Source organism: Dendroctonus ponderosae, unplaced genomic scaffold, assembly GCF_020466585.1.
Source record: "Dendroctonus ponderosae isolate FM_Combo_2020 unplaced genomic scaffold, Dpon_F_20191213v2 Dpon_F_20191213_1, whole genome shotgun sequence".
Lineage (NCBI taxonomy): Eukaryota > Metazoa > Arthropoda > Insecta > Coleoptera > Curculionidae > Dendroctonus > Dendroctonus ponderosae.
The window spans coordinates 10,395,732-10,410,036 of NW_026017110.1; the positions used below are offsets into that span (position 1 = coordinate 10,395,732).

The window sequence follows — 14,305 nt, forward strand, 5'->3', positions numbered from 1 at the left end:
CCTTATAAAATATAATACAAACCCTGTATAAAACACCCTGTAGATTCGAATGGCAAAAGTAATCAGAATCAGTCAAATTAGAGTGTTCGTATATCGCTTCAGTTCTAAAGCGAATTTTAGTCTTCATTGGCTTGATATTCTGGTGGTCGTGTTCTTCAGAATTGTTTGTCTTATCTTGTTTTACTTTAAAGAACACTTTAAATTAAGCAGTTTTGTTTGAGGAAAATCATCATTTTGAATCTAAGTTTTGAGCTGTGTTGCCAAACTACGCAAAACGTTTTAAGTTAATGAAAATTGTTTCTTTGGATACCTATTTAGCTTGTAGATTCGATTAGAGTCGGTTTAAATTATTTAGGTATTTTAAGGTTATTAATTTTCACTTTTTGCATTTTTTTTGTTTCATTAAAACAATATTACTTCAACCAATACTAACAAACAAACTAACTCAAAATTAACCGAAAGGAAATAGACAAAAATTCGTGGCAACACCGCATTGTGTTGAAATGCCGAAATACACAATTATTATGCATCTTAGCGACACAAAATATCCCCCCTATGGGGGTATGTTCTGTGCTTAGCGACAAGTTTGCATGTGGAGTTATGTATTGTTGATACCTAAAACACGATTTAGCAGCAAAGAGCACCGGATAATCTCATTTTCGTGCATAAATAAGTAAATAATTTTGGGAAAAGGGAATTTCAAAAGTTCAAGATGTAAGTGTTTTCTAGCTTAATTTAAGGACCATCCAGGATTCACTGAAATAATTTCACTGAAAGTGATTAATTTCAACTGCTCTTTAAGGTAAAAAAGACAGATACTAAAAATTCGAAGACACAGCACAGGTTGCTTAAATCGAATATGGACTTGCAGTCCAAATATTTTAAATACGGCCCTGTTCAATGTGTTTTCTTCACTTTGAAGCAACTCAGCTGTTGTCTTAAACGAAAATATTGACATCGAATGTCTTTCTGAATGTAAACAAAATTTGCCTTATTTTACATTTCGAAACTCGCAATAGTACGAAAGGTAAGTAATATTCAAAAATCTGTACCCACAGTGGTAAATCGCATTCTTCTATGTTCTAGATGAGTTCAAGTCGTGGTTTGAATATGAGAGAGTGGGAGAGCACTGCAAAGGCCTCCGCCACCGCAAAAATCATAAACATGTTTAATAGGCCCGGTCAGTTAGATAAAATAGATCAGATTAAACAAAGGTTCACTCGAAAGAAAGGCTCTGTTGAGGCATTATTGAAATCAGCCATGCAGCAACAACTAGATGGCGTGAGAACAGGGATCAACCAATTACATTCGTGTTTAGAGCAATCCAAGGAAATCAACAGCGACATTAAGATTACTTTTAACTTATTCAGTGAAGTAACACGTCTCTTTGAGTCTTTGAGTGATGTGCGAGATGAGAACATGAGACACTCACAATATGTTACTGCCCGAGAAAATCTGAAGCATATATTCACTGTGCCTGATAGTGTGGAGAAAACGAAACAATGGATTAATGAGGGTAAGCTTTTACATACCCATCAGTGTTTGAGAGACCTGGAAAATTCGAGAGATGATTTATTATTTGAACTTCATAAATTGCCTAATCAATCCCCACATGATAAATCTCTACTGAAAGCCTATTTCTCTGAAGTAGAAGTATTATCTACGTTACTAGAAAAGCAACTACTTTTTGTATTGTCAAGAACACTAAATACTGTAAGAAAAAATCCTGCGGAATTAGTAACGGTTTTGAGGATCATTAAAAGGGAGGAAAAGGCAGATGAGATGGCTTTGAAGCAGGAAAAACAAACAGGATTTGTGCCCCCGGGCAGACCCAAAAGGTGGAAACAGATGGCATTTAATATTTTGGAAAGATCAGTTGAATCCAGAATTGAGGGCACTCAGGTGGAAGAAAGACAAGACAATAAACTTTGGTTGATTAGATATTTGGAGTTAATCCGACAAATGATTTCAGAAGACTTGCGCGTAGTTAAAACCCTCTGTCAGCCTTGTTTTCCCCCAGAATATAAAATAGTGGAAAGATATGTCACGATGTACCACAAATCTTTATCTGTTCATCTTCAGGAGATCATCCAAAATGGACTGGAAGGAAACGAATATGTTACCATGCTGTCTATGGTTTTCAAAACTTATCATTCGGAAGAAATGCTGAGCCATCCTGATTTGGTCGAATTCACTAAAAATTTGGGACCTTTATTACCGCCTGCCTTATTGGAAAGGTTAATTGCGTGTTACTTAAAAGACATCGAAGGTAACTACATCGAATGGATGCAGAATGCTTTAAAATCTGAAAGGGAAGAATGGAGGTCGTCAGTAGCACCAGACTCGGATTGCTATACAAGAACAGCTGCGCCTATAATAATTTTCCAGATGATAAATCAGAATCTTGATGTGGCAAAAACCATTAGTGAAGAAATTACATTGAAAATGTTGATTCTCAGTGTAGAACAGGTCATAAAATTCCGAGATTCGTTCCGAGATGCAATTATAGAATTTAAAAATAAGTATTTTGAGGACCGCAAACAAGTTCTGTATTTCACGCAGTATATGATAATTATTGTAAATCATTGCTTGCAATTTGTGGAATTGGGAAATCACTTGGAGAAGCAATATTCTAGTAGTTTATTTGCCACCCATGTAGGTGATAATTTTAATAGACTTAGAGGAACGTATATTCAATTGAGAAATGAGGCAGGTAATTTTCTTTTGGAAGAGCTATTTATCGACTTAGATCAGCACTTTGAGAAATTGCTCAACTCCCAGTGGTTGACCAGTTTGGATTCTTTGGAAACAATTTACGCCACATTAGAAGACTATTTTCAAGATTATAATAGACTCGCTGAAGCCAATTATAATTTCATAGCCGAACAGGCTAGATATACCGTAGCAAAGAGATATTTGACCGCCATGTTATCAAGAAGGGTATCTTTTAAAACGTTTGAAGATTGCACGAAAGCTGCTGGCAAAATCGAGAAAGAAGTGGACCGATTAACTAATTTATTCTCTAACTTATGCAGAAATACAGAAATGAAGGATGATGATGAATTTGAAGCAATCGTCATGTTGTCAGAGGTGATCAAAAGCGATGATGATATGATTTCCTTTGAATTGCACAGAGTGCTGGAAAAATACCCAGACATCACAGAGGACCAACTGCTAAGGCTGCTAAATTTAAGAGGTGATTTGTCTCGATCAGATATTAAAGAGAAAGTCGCTAATGTTGATAGACCGAAGGTTTCACATAGAAGTAGCATATTCAAGTCCTTAGTGTTTCCTAAAAATGTCATGAATTTAACTTTTTAATGGATTGCAATTGTGTTTATATCCTCAAAGTTGATTATAGTTTGGTTTTAAATGTCGCTACGCTAATCATTATGTTGAAAGTATGTAGGTATAACAAACATAATTTTCAACTTAATACATATTTTCGTCGCTTCTTATATGTAAACACATGAATATATTTATCTGTTGAGATTTGTTTTTGACTCGCTATTTATTTTGACGAGATTTTACGGTTTAATGTTATTATACAGGGAATCCCACCAGTTATGCAGGCAGTACCAGTGGCGAATCCAGGATTTTGAAAGATCATAAAAAAGTTACGTCTACGCACAGTGGGGTTTTTGATATTAATTTCTGATCGAAACGAAAAGTTTTTTAATCAGATTTTTCTTTAAAACGTTTTAAATTAAAAGCGGGTCATAATAAGTAAGCATTTAATATTTTGGATGAATAGTTATTTGCATTCTACAGGGTTATTCAAAAATTCCGTAACAACCCAATATTTCAGAGGATTGCGTGCAATTTTTTTGTAATTTTGTACACCGGAATTTTTAAGCATACTTGATCCAATACTTATGTGCATAAATGCGAAGTTTACAGTATTCCTCCCAAATGCCCAAACTTTCATATTTGAAAGAATATATTTTTATTTAATGTTTAAATTGCCTGCATTTTATACTATATACAGGGTGGCCATTTTCTGAATCTTTGTATGGGTAACTTCTACATTTTTAAATATAGAGAATCCGTTAAATGGGAAAAATTGGGCAGAAGTCGATTGCCTATTCATTACCGTTTTCAAAATTTAAGTACCCGACGTGGTTGCTGAAATATCCTGAAAAGACAAGAAATCAACACTTTAAATTATCATTTATTACGTAAACTGCTTAACTTAGAAAAAAAGTTAAAACTGCCCTTAGTACAACTTTTTGCGTTGAATTCAACAAACTAGCACTCGTCACAGTCAACTTACGAGATAAAAAATAAACATGGTTTTTAAATGGTAATCATAGTTGGCTGTGGGCCTTTCAAAATCCTTATTTTCTTCTGAATTTAACGATATAATTGTTTGTATGTTTTTCTCCTTTTGTTGCCGTAAAACTTCGAAAGAAGATAAAAAATGTGTAGTAGGCTATGGAAATATGAACTATATTATCACACAAAGCACAAAACAGAAATGAAATAATGAATCGTTTAAACTAAATGTTCAAATTGACTTCCGTTTACGTCCAGGCATTTTTTGGCATCTTCACATTCAACTCGTGAGTTGTGTGAAAGTGCACTATCATCTTGAAAATATCCCAATTTTCGATACGATGCTAACGGAAAACTATTCAACATGTCTTCAAGTTCATTTGGTAAAAAGTGTAAATATCTTTCCATATTTAAATTGTGATTATAAAAGAATGAACCAATAATTTTATCACTAAAAATGCCTCACCAGACATTCACAAAAAAAACACGTTGATCTCGCCTATTTTCAATTAGATTATGATTTTCATTAGCCCAGTAAACATGATTGTCTGTTAATTATTTCATTTTTGTTTTGTGCTTTGTATGCTAATATAGTTCTTATTTCCATAGCCCACTACAATTTTTTATCTTCTTTTGAAGTTTTACGGCAACAAAAGGAGAAAAACATACAAACAGTTATATCGTTAAATTCAGAAAAGAATAAGGATTACCATTTAGAAAAACATAAGTTTATTTTTTATCTCGTAAATCAAGTTGACTATGACAACAAGTGCTAGTTTATTGAGTTCAACGCAAAAAGTTCTACCAAAGACAATTTTAACTTTTTCTCTAATTTGAGCAGTTTACGAATTATATGATAATTAAAAAAGTATTGATTTCTTGCCTTTTCAGAATATTTCCGGAACCAAGTTGGGTACCTAAATTTTGAAAACGGTAATGAATAGGCAATCGAAATCTGCCCAATTTTACCCATTTAACGGATTCTCTATCTTTAAAAATGTAAAAGTTACCCATACAAAGACAAGCGTCTACGTATACGTCTACGTCTACTTCTTGGCACTTCTATCGATTGCGGCGATTCGAACCAATCAAATAAACCTACCGGTTTGTCGTTATCGAACGTATCGTTGACAAGTTCCACAAATGAGTTAAGACGATTTCAGGTTAGGTGATTTTGTTTATTTTTTGATGATAATTATTTTATAAATTGTCGAGAAATTGTTGAGATAAATTGTCGAGAACAACCGCGAGTCCACCAATCATTTTTTTTTCATTCTCTCGTGACTTTCGAACCCTATATAAGCTCTAGATAAAAATGACAAACTTATAACAATTTATAATTTTTTAAGAGGGATTGTTTGAATTTGTTGGGAGAAAATGAATTTGTTGGAATAATAGCATTGTCTTTATATTAGCACAAAGAAAGACTGATAATTATGAGATAATTATTATTATTTTTAAATTGATGATTAATTATTAATAATTTACAAATGATTTATTCTGATCAGCTTATATAGCTTAATAAGGTATCAGATTTCGTATTCATAGTATTTAAATAAACAACTTAAACCATTAAATAAATATCTTTAAAAGTTTGACTTATTGTATATTTGACAGTTGTATATCATTTGACTTATTGTATATCCTTACATACATCGATACATTTATATGGATAGTTTTCAAATTAGCAAATACATTGCATAGATTTATTTATCGGTAAAACTTATAATAAATATCACCCTGTTTGTAATAACAAGTTAGAGTGCTTATCACATTAAATACTAAACATTTATAAAAACAATATTGTATTATTGCTAAAATATTTAAAATTTCTGATTACAAATCCAAGTATTTTATATGCCTGAAATAATGAAATGAATTTACATAGTATGTACTACCTACTAAAAGGTCGCACTACGTTGTTGGTCTTCCACTTTTGTTAGGATAGTGGAAAAAGGCAATTATTTTCATGTGTTGCTTAGTGTGACATGTTAAACAAAGTCCAACACTATATTAATAAAATCCAAAGAGATTACGGTTACAACAAAATACCAGGAAAAATCACCTAACCTTAAATCGTCTTAAATCATAACAAACCGCTAGGTCCGAATCGCCGCAATCGATAGTAGTGACAAGAACTGCCGTATACGTAGACGCTTGTCATACAAAGATTCATAAAATGGCCACCCTGTATATATATATGATACTTGTCAGACTTGTTTATTTATTGGAGTTGATGACATCTATAACATAAAACAATATGTTTGGTTACGAAAGCCTACACGTTTTTCGATCTGTTTCTATTTCTTTAAAAGCTAAAGTTGATCATTCACCAATGTCAACAAAACAAGTGTCAAATTACTAGTTAATTTGTAGTTATAATTTTAGCCACTTCAGCGTTTGAACTCGCGAATAAAGTGCCGATCAAGAAAATTTAAATTTTTGAGAAGCTTAATATGAAATTTTTGAATTTTTTAAACCTGAAAACCAAGTTTCCTTTTTCTTTTTTTTTAAGACATCTTGAGCGTTTCTTAAAAGAACCCACACATGGATAAAGAAAGGGAGAACAAATATGACATTTTTAAATTGTCCCATTGTTATAAAATTATTTTGAAAATAGTAGTTGTGGTTATATTTTTATCAGCTATGTAGGCTTTAACAAAGCTGTTTTATCCAAATTTGGTAGGTGGTTAGCCGAAAGCCCATGCTAAAGGCCCAGATGGCTTTGATGTACCAATTTTGTAATATTTGGGTGCTTGCAGCCTACAAACATTGATATAAAAAGTTAAAAAAAAATCAGTTTGTTTAAATGGCACGTACTAACTTTTTTTGGTTTTGTTTAAATATCTCACAGGACCAACAAAAATAGTAGGTGCCATTTAAAAAAAAATATTTTTTGGTATTTTTAATGATAAATTAACTTGAATAACATTTGAATTTGGGCGGTTTAATCACCAGCCCGTGTTGCTGGTGACGCCACTGAATGCGATTTGTCGAAAACACGGCAGTCGCCTATCTAAATAGTTTGATAATCTGTGTCTGTCACACGTGACGTTTTGTTCCAGTGTGTGTTTTTTTGTTTATATTTTGTACTTTTTTTCGGTGGAATAAAAAGTACAAAAAGTAACGATTTTCAAATATATTATATTTGGTTGGCCTTACCGTAAGTGAGTAAACTAATTGCACTTCTTATAGCACTAAATATGGCACTTTATTAATTAATTAACATGATAATGAAATCCTGTGTTCAATTGTAGATTTTCCTTTATAAAATGGGCGAAGCATCAGTACTCAGTCATCATCCCCATCCAATTAACATGCTGCCTCCGACACCGGCCGGTTTGGAAACACTCTACAATCTGTGCAGGAAAATTTATCCTGATCAAGCAAACCCTTTACAAGTTACTGCTTTGTTGAAATTTTGGTATGTACATTTTACTACTTTATTCCTTAAAATCTTTAGAACAATGTATAGGGTTGGTTCGTAAATTTAGACTACTTATGTGTCGAGTTTATAGAGGTATGCAAAAGTTCCAAGTACAAAAGTTAAAGGGTTACTTTTAAATCCCCAGAAAATGTTATTAGATGAAACAAAAGAACATAAGAACATTAATAAGAAATTTACAGATTCAAAATTTACAACGTTAAAAGTGTCCATTTTCATATTCAACGCATCTTCAATAAAGGATTACAAAACAACCCATTCGGTTTATTCTTTAGAAACTATAGGTATCGATTTTCTTTTAAGAGCCTTCGAATATAATGCATCCAATTATTCGGTTCCTAAAAATCGCATTCCAAACGTTTAATAATGTATGACCGCGACCGTTGTGCACTCCGGCAGTTGTGAAAGTGGTCTTATCGTTCCACAATATTTTATTACAAAAGTCATTGTATACAGTTTTCTTAGGTAACACATTATTGCAATAAGAAAGTCATCTAATTTTGTGATTGTCCGCCAATTTTAGCATCAGTTACATTTTATAAGGGCGATGACCACATGTATGCAAAACTGTTCGTATATTTTAACCACAAGATTTATCAAAGACATATAGAGACGCAGATAAATGTGAATTTTACAAAAAATGTTTAAAAGTTTTTTCAATATATTTCTGAAATAAGAAGAAAGAGTCTATCCACTAGTCCAAAAATATACAGGGTGTTCTATTAAAACATATATATTTTCAATTTGCCATGTTTTTTTTTAAGTATCTAATAATTTTTTTTGTGCTTCAAGAGTAGCCTTTCAACATTTGCATTTAGGATTTTTTCGTACTTCTGACAATAAACTAACCAGAAGCTGGCTAAATATACGGACCAACCCTGTACAAATATTTTCCATTTTCTATTTTGGGCTCCCCTTGTTCGTTGTCAGTATGTATAGGTCATTTCCTGTTAGGGTGCTATTTTTAGGTTCATATCCTGTCTGAATATTTAAGTATCTACTTACTCATCAGATTTTACTGAATGTTGGATTTCTTGATTTAGACATACTTAATTATCCGGGATTCATTAAATACCGGTCTACCAAATTAAGTGCTGACCATTAATAACTTTGTTATTAGCGGCGATAGAGTTTTGGTTTAAATGGCAATAAATTGTTTTGTTTTTTACGTTGGTTGTGATTGTGGAAAGATGGAACAATACTTATTTTTTAATGGAACTCCCTGTATCTTAGTACATTGTACAGGGTGTTGCCTCATAACTTGACACCCTCCGTTGATCGGTTATTTAAAAAAAAATGTGAAAGTGACCAACACAAAAATTGCTTAATTGTGCTCAATATTTTTAAATCTCAATTTAAAATAAAAGACATAAATCACGGAATTTCAAAATTTAACAGTCTTTTTTTTTATAAAACACCCTATATATTTTTAGACATACCAATATGATTTATTTTCTTGATTATAAAAATATATATTTCGCCTAGATTTATATTAGCCGTTTGTTATTATAGTTTTTATGTTATAATTTATTTATTGCTTAAATGTCATAAATAAATAAACAAGTCTGATAATTCTCAACTGTCACTCGACAAAGAGTAATTTGACGTTTGGCAGCGCCACCGCCGGTAGTCATGCGACATCGTGACACTGCCGATGTTTCAGGTGATATTTTTACATTTTTTAAAGGCTATCAATCCTTGGTGTGTTATTTTCATTTGGTTTGGTTTTAAATTATGTTCCCTTTGACTTGATTATATTTCGGGAATATTACCAATCATACCCATCTCTATGGGACAAATCAATTGCCGATTATAAGGATAGACAAAAACTTGACTAAGCAGAAGAAGCGCTTCTAAATATTTTTAACTTTGAAAACGTGGTTTTTGATGCCCCTAGCTCGCTTCTACGCATAATCCAATGTTTCATCCATATGTGTTTTTTAAATTTTCGTCTTAATTTCAAAATAATTACTTCTTTTAACACATCGGATACTGCAGACAGGAGTTCCGCCATTTTGACAAGAGCCTGTCGCGACACTATGTGTTAGAGAGTGTGAACACCTGGTGCCATGACATCGATATCACCGTCTGAACCGGCCTTCATTTTCATATGTGACACTAACGTCGCGACACTGTGACCTTCAACTGTGTCATGGCGTTCTATGTGCCTGGCTCAATTTAATTGCTGATTGATGTTTAACGAGTATCTTTATTCTTGAAGTTGAACGTCTAATTTCTTGGATTCGATTCCAACACCTGGGAGATCGTGTCTGACTTCCCTGTGGTTGGGCCTTTAGCAAGCATGAAAATATATCCGCATTATTTATTGTTTGTTTCAATGAATCTTTCTCAAAGAATCTATGTGGTCTTGACTACAGTGACTGTCTAAAAGACAGTGGCATCAATAGGACCTTAGCTCCTCTCATTCGCAATTATGCGGTGAATCTATTTGGCGCCAACGGATCTTTACTGTGATCTGTATGACTCAAGTCCAAGTTTTAATTGGAAATGATTGCTATGATATAAAACATTTTGGGATTAAATTAGAAACCAGCTTTAAAGATGAGTTTCCTCTCTATAAAATGCCTCTGGACAAGAGTTCAGACAGCGGAATCGATATGCAATTTAGCACTTGATAGGAATTGTTCTGTGCAATGGAAATGCAGTTTAGCTGTAGGTTTTCAGTCTTGTTTGTTCCTCGTTCTAAATCAAACGTTTTTTTTGAAGCAAGTCTATAATAGACCCACTTGTACCTATTACTGAGTAATGTTCCAGGTATTAAAACAGAAATATTAACACATTATTTTGCTTTATTCAATAAAAACATGCATCTGTTAAACTGTTAATTACTACTATCTACTAATTACTATACAAGGTGTTTTTTTGTTATTAAGATACAGGATAAAAGTATGATGATCTGTGACGTTTATCTTCTATTTTGTGATGTAAGTCAACTCTTAAGACTTAAGATCTTTAATTAACTATGCTTTATTTATTCTTAAACTGAAATCAAACAAATTCTATAGGAATAAGTAAAACTAATAATGTATTAATAAAAATGTACATATTTTAATAAGTACATACATGTAAGTAATCATTAATGTAAATTAATGTCACCGACACATTAATGTAAATAATATTTAATGCAATTTATAATTAGTTAGGTACGATTGAAAATCATTAGGCTTAAAAAATTCAGTATATAAGAAATTATTTAACACTTCAAATTGTAAATTTAGGTGTGAAATGTAAATGTAAACTTTCGCATAAACTAAAAAAAATAGACTTACTAGCATGTCTCTGGCTTAACTGGGCCCTTTTTTACTAGAAATATTTAACCTAAAAACTACCTGCATATCTGCTCATAACGTTATCTTTGTTTCTATGGCATGTAGGCACTTCTAGTTCGATTTGAGTCATTTACGATACAAAAATCAACTTTAAATGTACATTTTGAGTACATACAATTTCATAACATTTTCTTAAAATTCTTTCCATTTCAACAAAAAAAAAATGGAGTACATGTTTATGGAGAAAAAAGTAGGTACTATTTCTATAACATTTAATTTGACTAAACTTGCTGAAGTGTTTAAGCTGGGGTTCTTTAGATCCTTAGATTCCGAATATGTACATTGATTACAACTGTTTGATTGGCGTTTTATGGAGCAAATAATATATCCGGCTATATAGTATAATGAATTAATCTCACTAAAATTGATATTAAAATCACGGGGAATGTTTTCAGGTATTATTACGGAATCGTAAAGGGTTGTTTTGCTGGAGATCGTGCTTAAGAAATCTGAAAAATTCCCTGTAATCTTCATCATAGCTGGAATCTTTCGGACACACATAAATATTGTGAAACACAAATGAGTTACACATTATTTTTAACCTGAAGAGCATTGAAGAGTTACTTGCTTACTCGGCAAAACACTAAAAATACTTTCCAAACAATCTTGTGAAAATCGTTCAGTCCACAAATTTATAGCCATTTTCCTCCAACAAAAGTTTTTGAATGTCTAAAATCGATTTCGTAGAAATTAAAATTCTGGTTTGATAAAATGTCCATAATTTCTTAATGCCAATTTCCAATATATTCATAATTTCCATAAAATTAGTGAGCACTTCAATAGCTTTTAGATAGTTTTCATTGTTTGAACAAAAAATTAGATTGATTCTACAGTTAAGTCTCAAATAAATATAATTTAGCAAATAATTGTTCACAAATGGCTACTGTATAGGTGGAACTTTCTGCGTGCGACTTCTATGGCCGTTTCGGTCGTCTTTTAGAATTTATTGGTTTCATTGTTTACTTCTTATACACAAAACGCGACAAAAGGACTTTTAAACCAGGGCTAAAGTACCTGGGCCCATAATCTGTTAAATAAAAGTTAATTCTGCTATTTCGATGTAAAATATTTATTATTTATTTATTTTTTAACAAAATAAAAGCAAGTTAGTGGCTACAAAGTTTAACTATCACTGACGCATCCTTCTTCCCGCTGTACTTCCTAGTCGTCTTAGCCTTAGGTATTTATGTCCAATTGAAAATATAGGTTGGGAGGTCCTGATCCGCTGGACTACATTTCGATGTACTCTAACCCAGGAAATCCAGATGAAAATGTTCCACCTCATTGGCACTACATTAGCTTTGGTCTTTCCGATCTTCATGGCGATGGTCGGGTACATGATCCATCGGGACCTGACGGAGCTTCCGGATTTGGCTTCGAGCTAACATTTAGATTAAAACGGGAGCCCGGAGAAACGTCGCCTCCAACTTGGCCGGCAACACTAATGCAATCTTTAGCTAAATATGTTTTCCAGTCAGGTACGCAGTTTGAATGTTTCACTTGTGCAATACGTTTAAAAAACGCAGTTAGTCCTTTTGTAAAATACACCACAAAGTTTCTAACTGTTTTTTATAGTCACAAATAGTAAAATTGTCTGTAGCGTTTTTGAGAGCTAGTTAGTTTAAATAAATGTGCAAACATTTGGTTCAGTATGAGGGTTCATTTTAGGAAATTCGCTATGTTCAAGTGATCACGTCTCCTGGCATTGTGCCCTTGACAATAGCGAATCAAGGATTCAACACATGTTAATGACTACAGATCCACAGCTTAATACGACAGAAACTCCGTTTGGAACAGTCAATTTTGTGCAGATTGTCGGAATTTGTACTGATGAACTGAAAGCTACACAGCAGTGGAATGGATCTGGAATTTTAGATATTCTTCGAAGATCACCAGCGTATGGCGTAGTAAACATTTACTTACTATTTTTCTATGTATTTTTGTTATTTTAGAGCCGGAGGTCCTTGGCTTATAACTGATATGACAAGGTCGGACAGTATTTTCGAATTGGACCCTTCCACACACGAAGAAGTTGAACGGGGATTTGAATTGGATGGGTCAAATTTAAGCGGGGTTTCCGGAAGGTGTTCTTGGTCTGAGCATGACTATTTTGCCGAAAAAACCTGCAAAACTTCTAGATCGAGACTTGGATCTTTCCATGATGCCTTTTTAGGTAATAATATTTATCAGCTGGCAATTCATATGGTCGAACTCTAAACTCGGTGAAAATTTTAAAAATAAATAGAGTCTTAGTGATCGTTGATTTCTTAATTTGGCAATGTTTTGGAAATGGGCGAGCTTATAAAAAAGAAACAGGTATATAATTTTATCTTAAAAACAATCAATCGTGCAAATGTGTTATTCAAAATCGCTACATAGCTTTCGATTTAAAAGTTTTGATGCAGAATAATCAAACAGCATAGCATACACAGCGCCCTCTAGTAGATACCTTAAAACTAAGTTTAAATTGGAATTTTCTTCCATCCAAAACTAAATACTAATTACTCTTTGGTATTGGTGCCTTCACCTATTTCAAAAAATGCTAATCAATCATTGTGCCGCCGCTTTTCATCGTATATTTGGTATTTGGCTATCTAAAACGGGTTTGTTTGTCATGTTTTCAACGATTTTGTGATTGAATAGTGGAAGTAACAAAAGGGGCAGGTGCCAAAGTGTATGTTTGAAGATAATTCAAAAAATGCGCAAAGGAACAAGTTAGGCGCTTTAATAAAGGCAACCACTTGCCCCCTTTGTTACTTCCACTCTTCGACCATAAAAAGTTCATGGATTTTTCATGCCATTGCAGCGTGTCGATGTTGAAAATGGGTCTTCAGAATTAAAAATCATAAATCGTATTGTTTAGAAATAAAATTGAATGCGAGTATATTTTCAGTTTTATCAAAAAAAAATCGTAAAATGCGCAGACCGCTCTTATTCTGTTAAATCAAGATAATTATGTAGTTCACGTTTTGTGTTTCATGTTCATTTAATTTAAGCAAAGATGGTTACATATGCTATAATCTGAAGTAGACGAACGACACACCTAYATCAAATTTGTGCATAAAGTTCAACATCAAAGCCAAATTATAGCTTTACGCACCGTCGTTTGTAAACAGTAACATTTCAGATATGATGTTGAGAACGAATATTTTATCCGTAATTAAATAGCCATAACATTTCATAATTGATTAACTAGTTTTAACGCTTCTAACTATTTTCTAAAGATATCAGATCC

The 14,305-nt window shown here is 32.8% G+C and overlaps 2 protein-coding genes across 5 annotated transcripts in view; both read left to right on the plus strand.

Moving 5' to 3' along the window:
- Positions 1-779: 779 nt before the first annotated feature.
- Positions 780-3,490, plus strand: LOC109541593 (exocyst complex component 3; the record flags this gene model as incomplete). Its single annotated transcript, XM_019910466.2, is given in 2 exon segments — positions 780-1,027; positions 1,087-3,490. A coding segment is annotated over 1 exon segment (2,235 nt). The 3' UTR covers positions 3,322-3,490.
- Positions 3,491-7,123: 3,633 nt separating this feature from the next.
- The window catches only part of LOC109541586 (suppressor of fused homolog), an 8,626-nt gene continuing 1,444 nt past the window's right edge, over positions 7,124-14,305 (plus strand). For 2 of the 4 annotated variants that reach the window (XR_007282358.1, XM_048670107.1), the window contains exons 1-5: positions 7,126-7,442; positions 7,533-7,699; positions 12,277-12,548; positions 12,739-12,967; positions 13,023-13,243. Coding sequence is in view for 3 of the 4 variants with exons in the window: in XM_048670107.1 (XP_048526064.1) it covers positions 7,548-7,699; positions 12,277-12,548; positions 12,739-12,967; positions 13,023-13,243 (874 nt within the window). In the remaining variant the exon portion in view is untranslated. Of the gene's footprint in view, positions 7,443-7,532; positions 7,700-9,718; positions 12,549-12,738; positions 12,968-13,022; positions 13,244-14,305 lie in introns of those variants that run through there. The other 2 variants (XM_048670108.1, XM_048670109.1) reach the window with 2 other exon arrangements.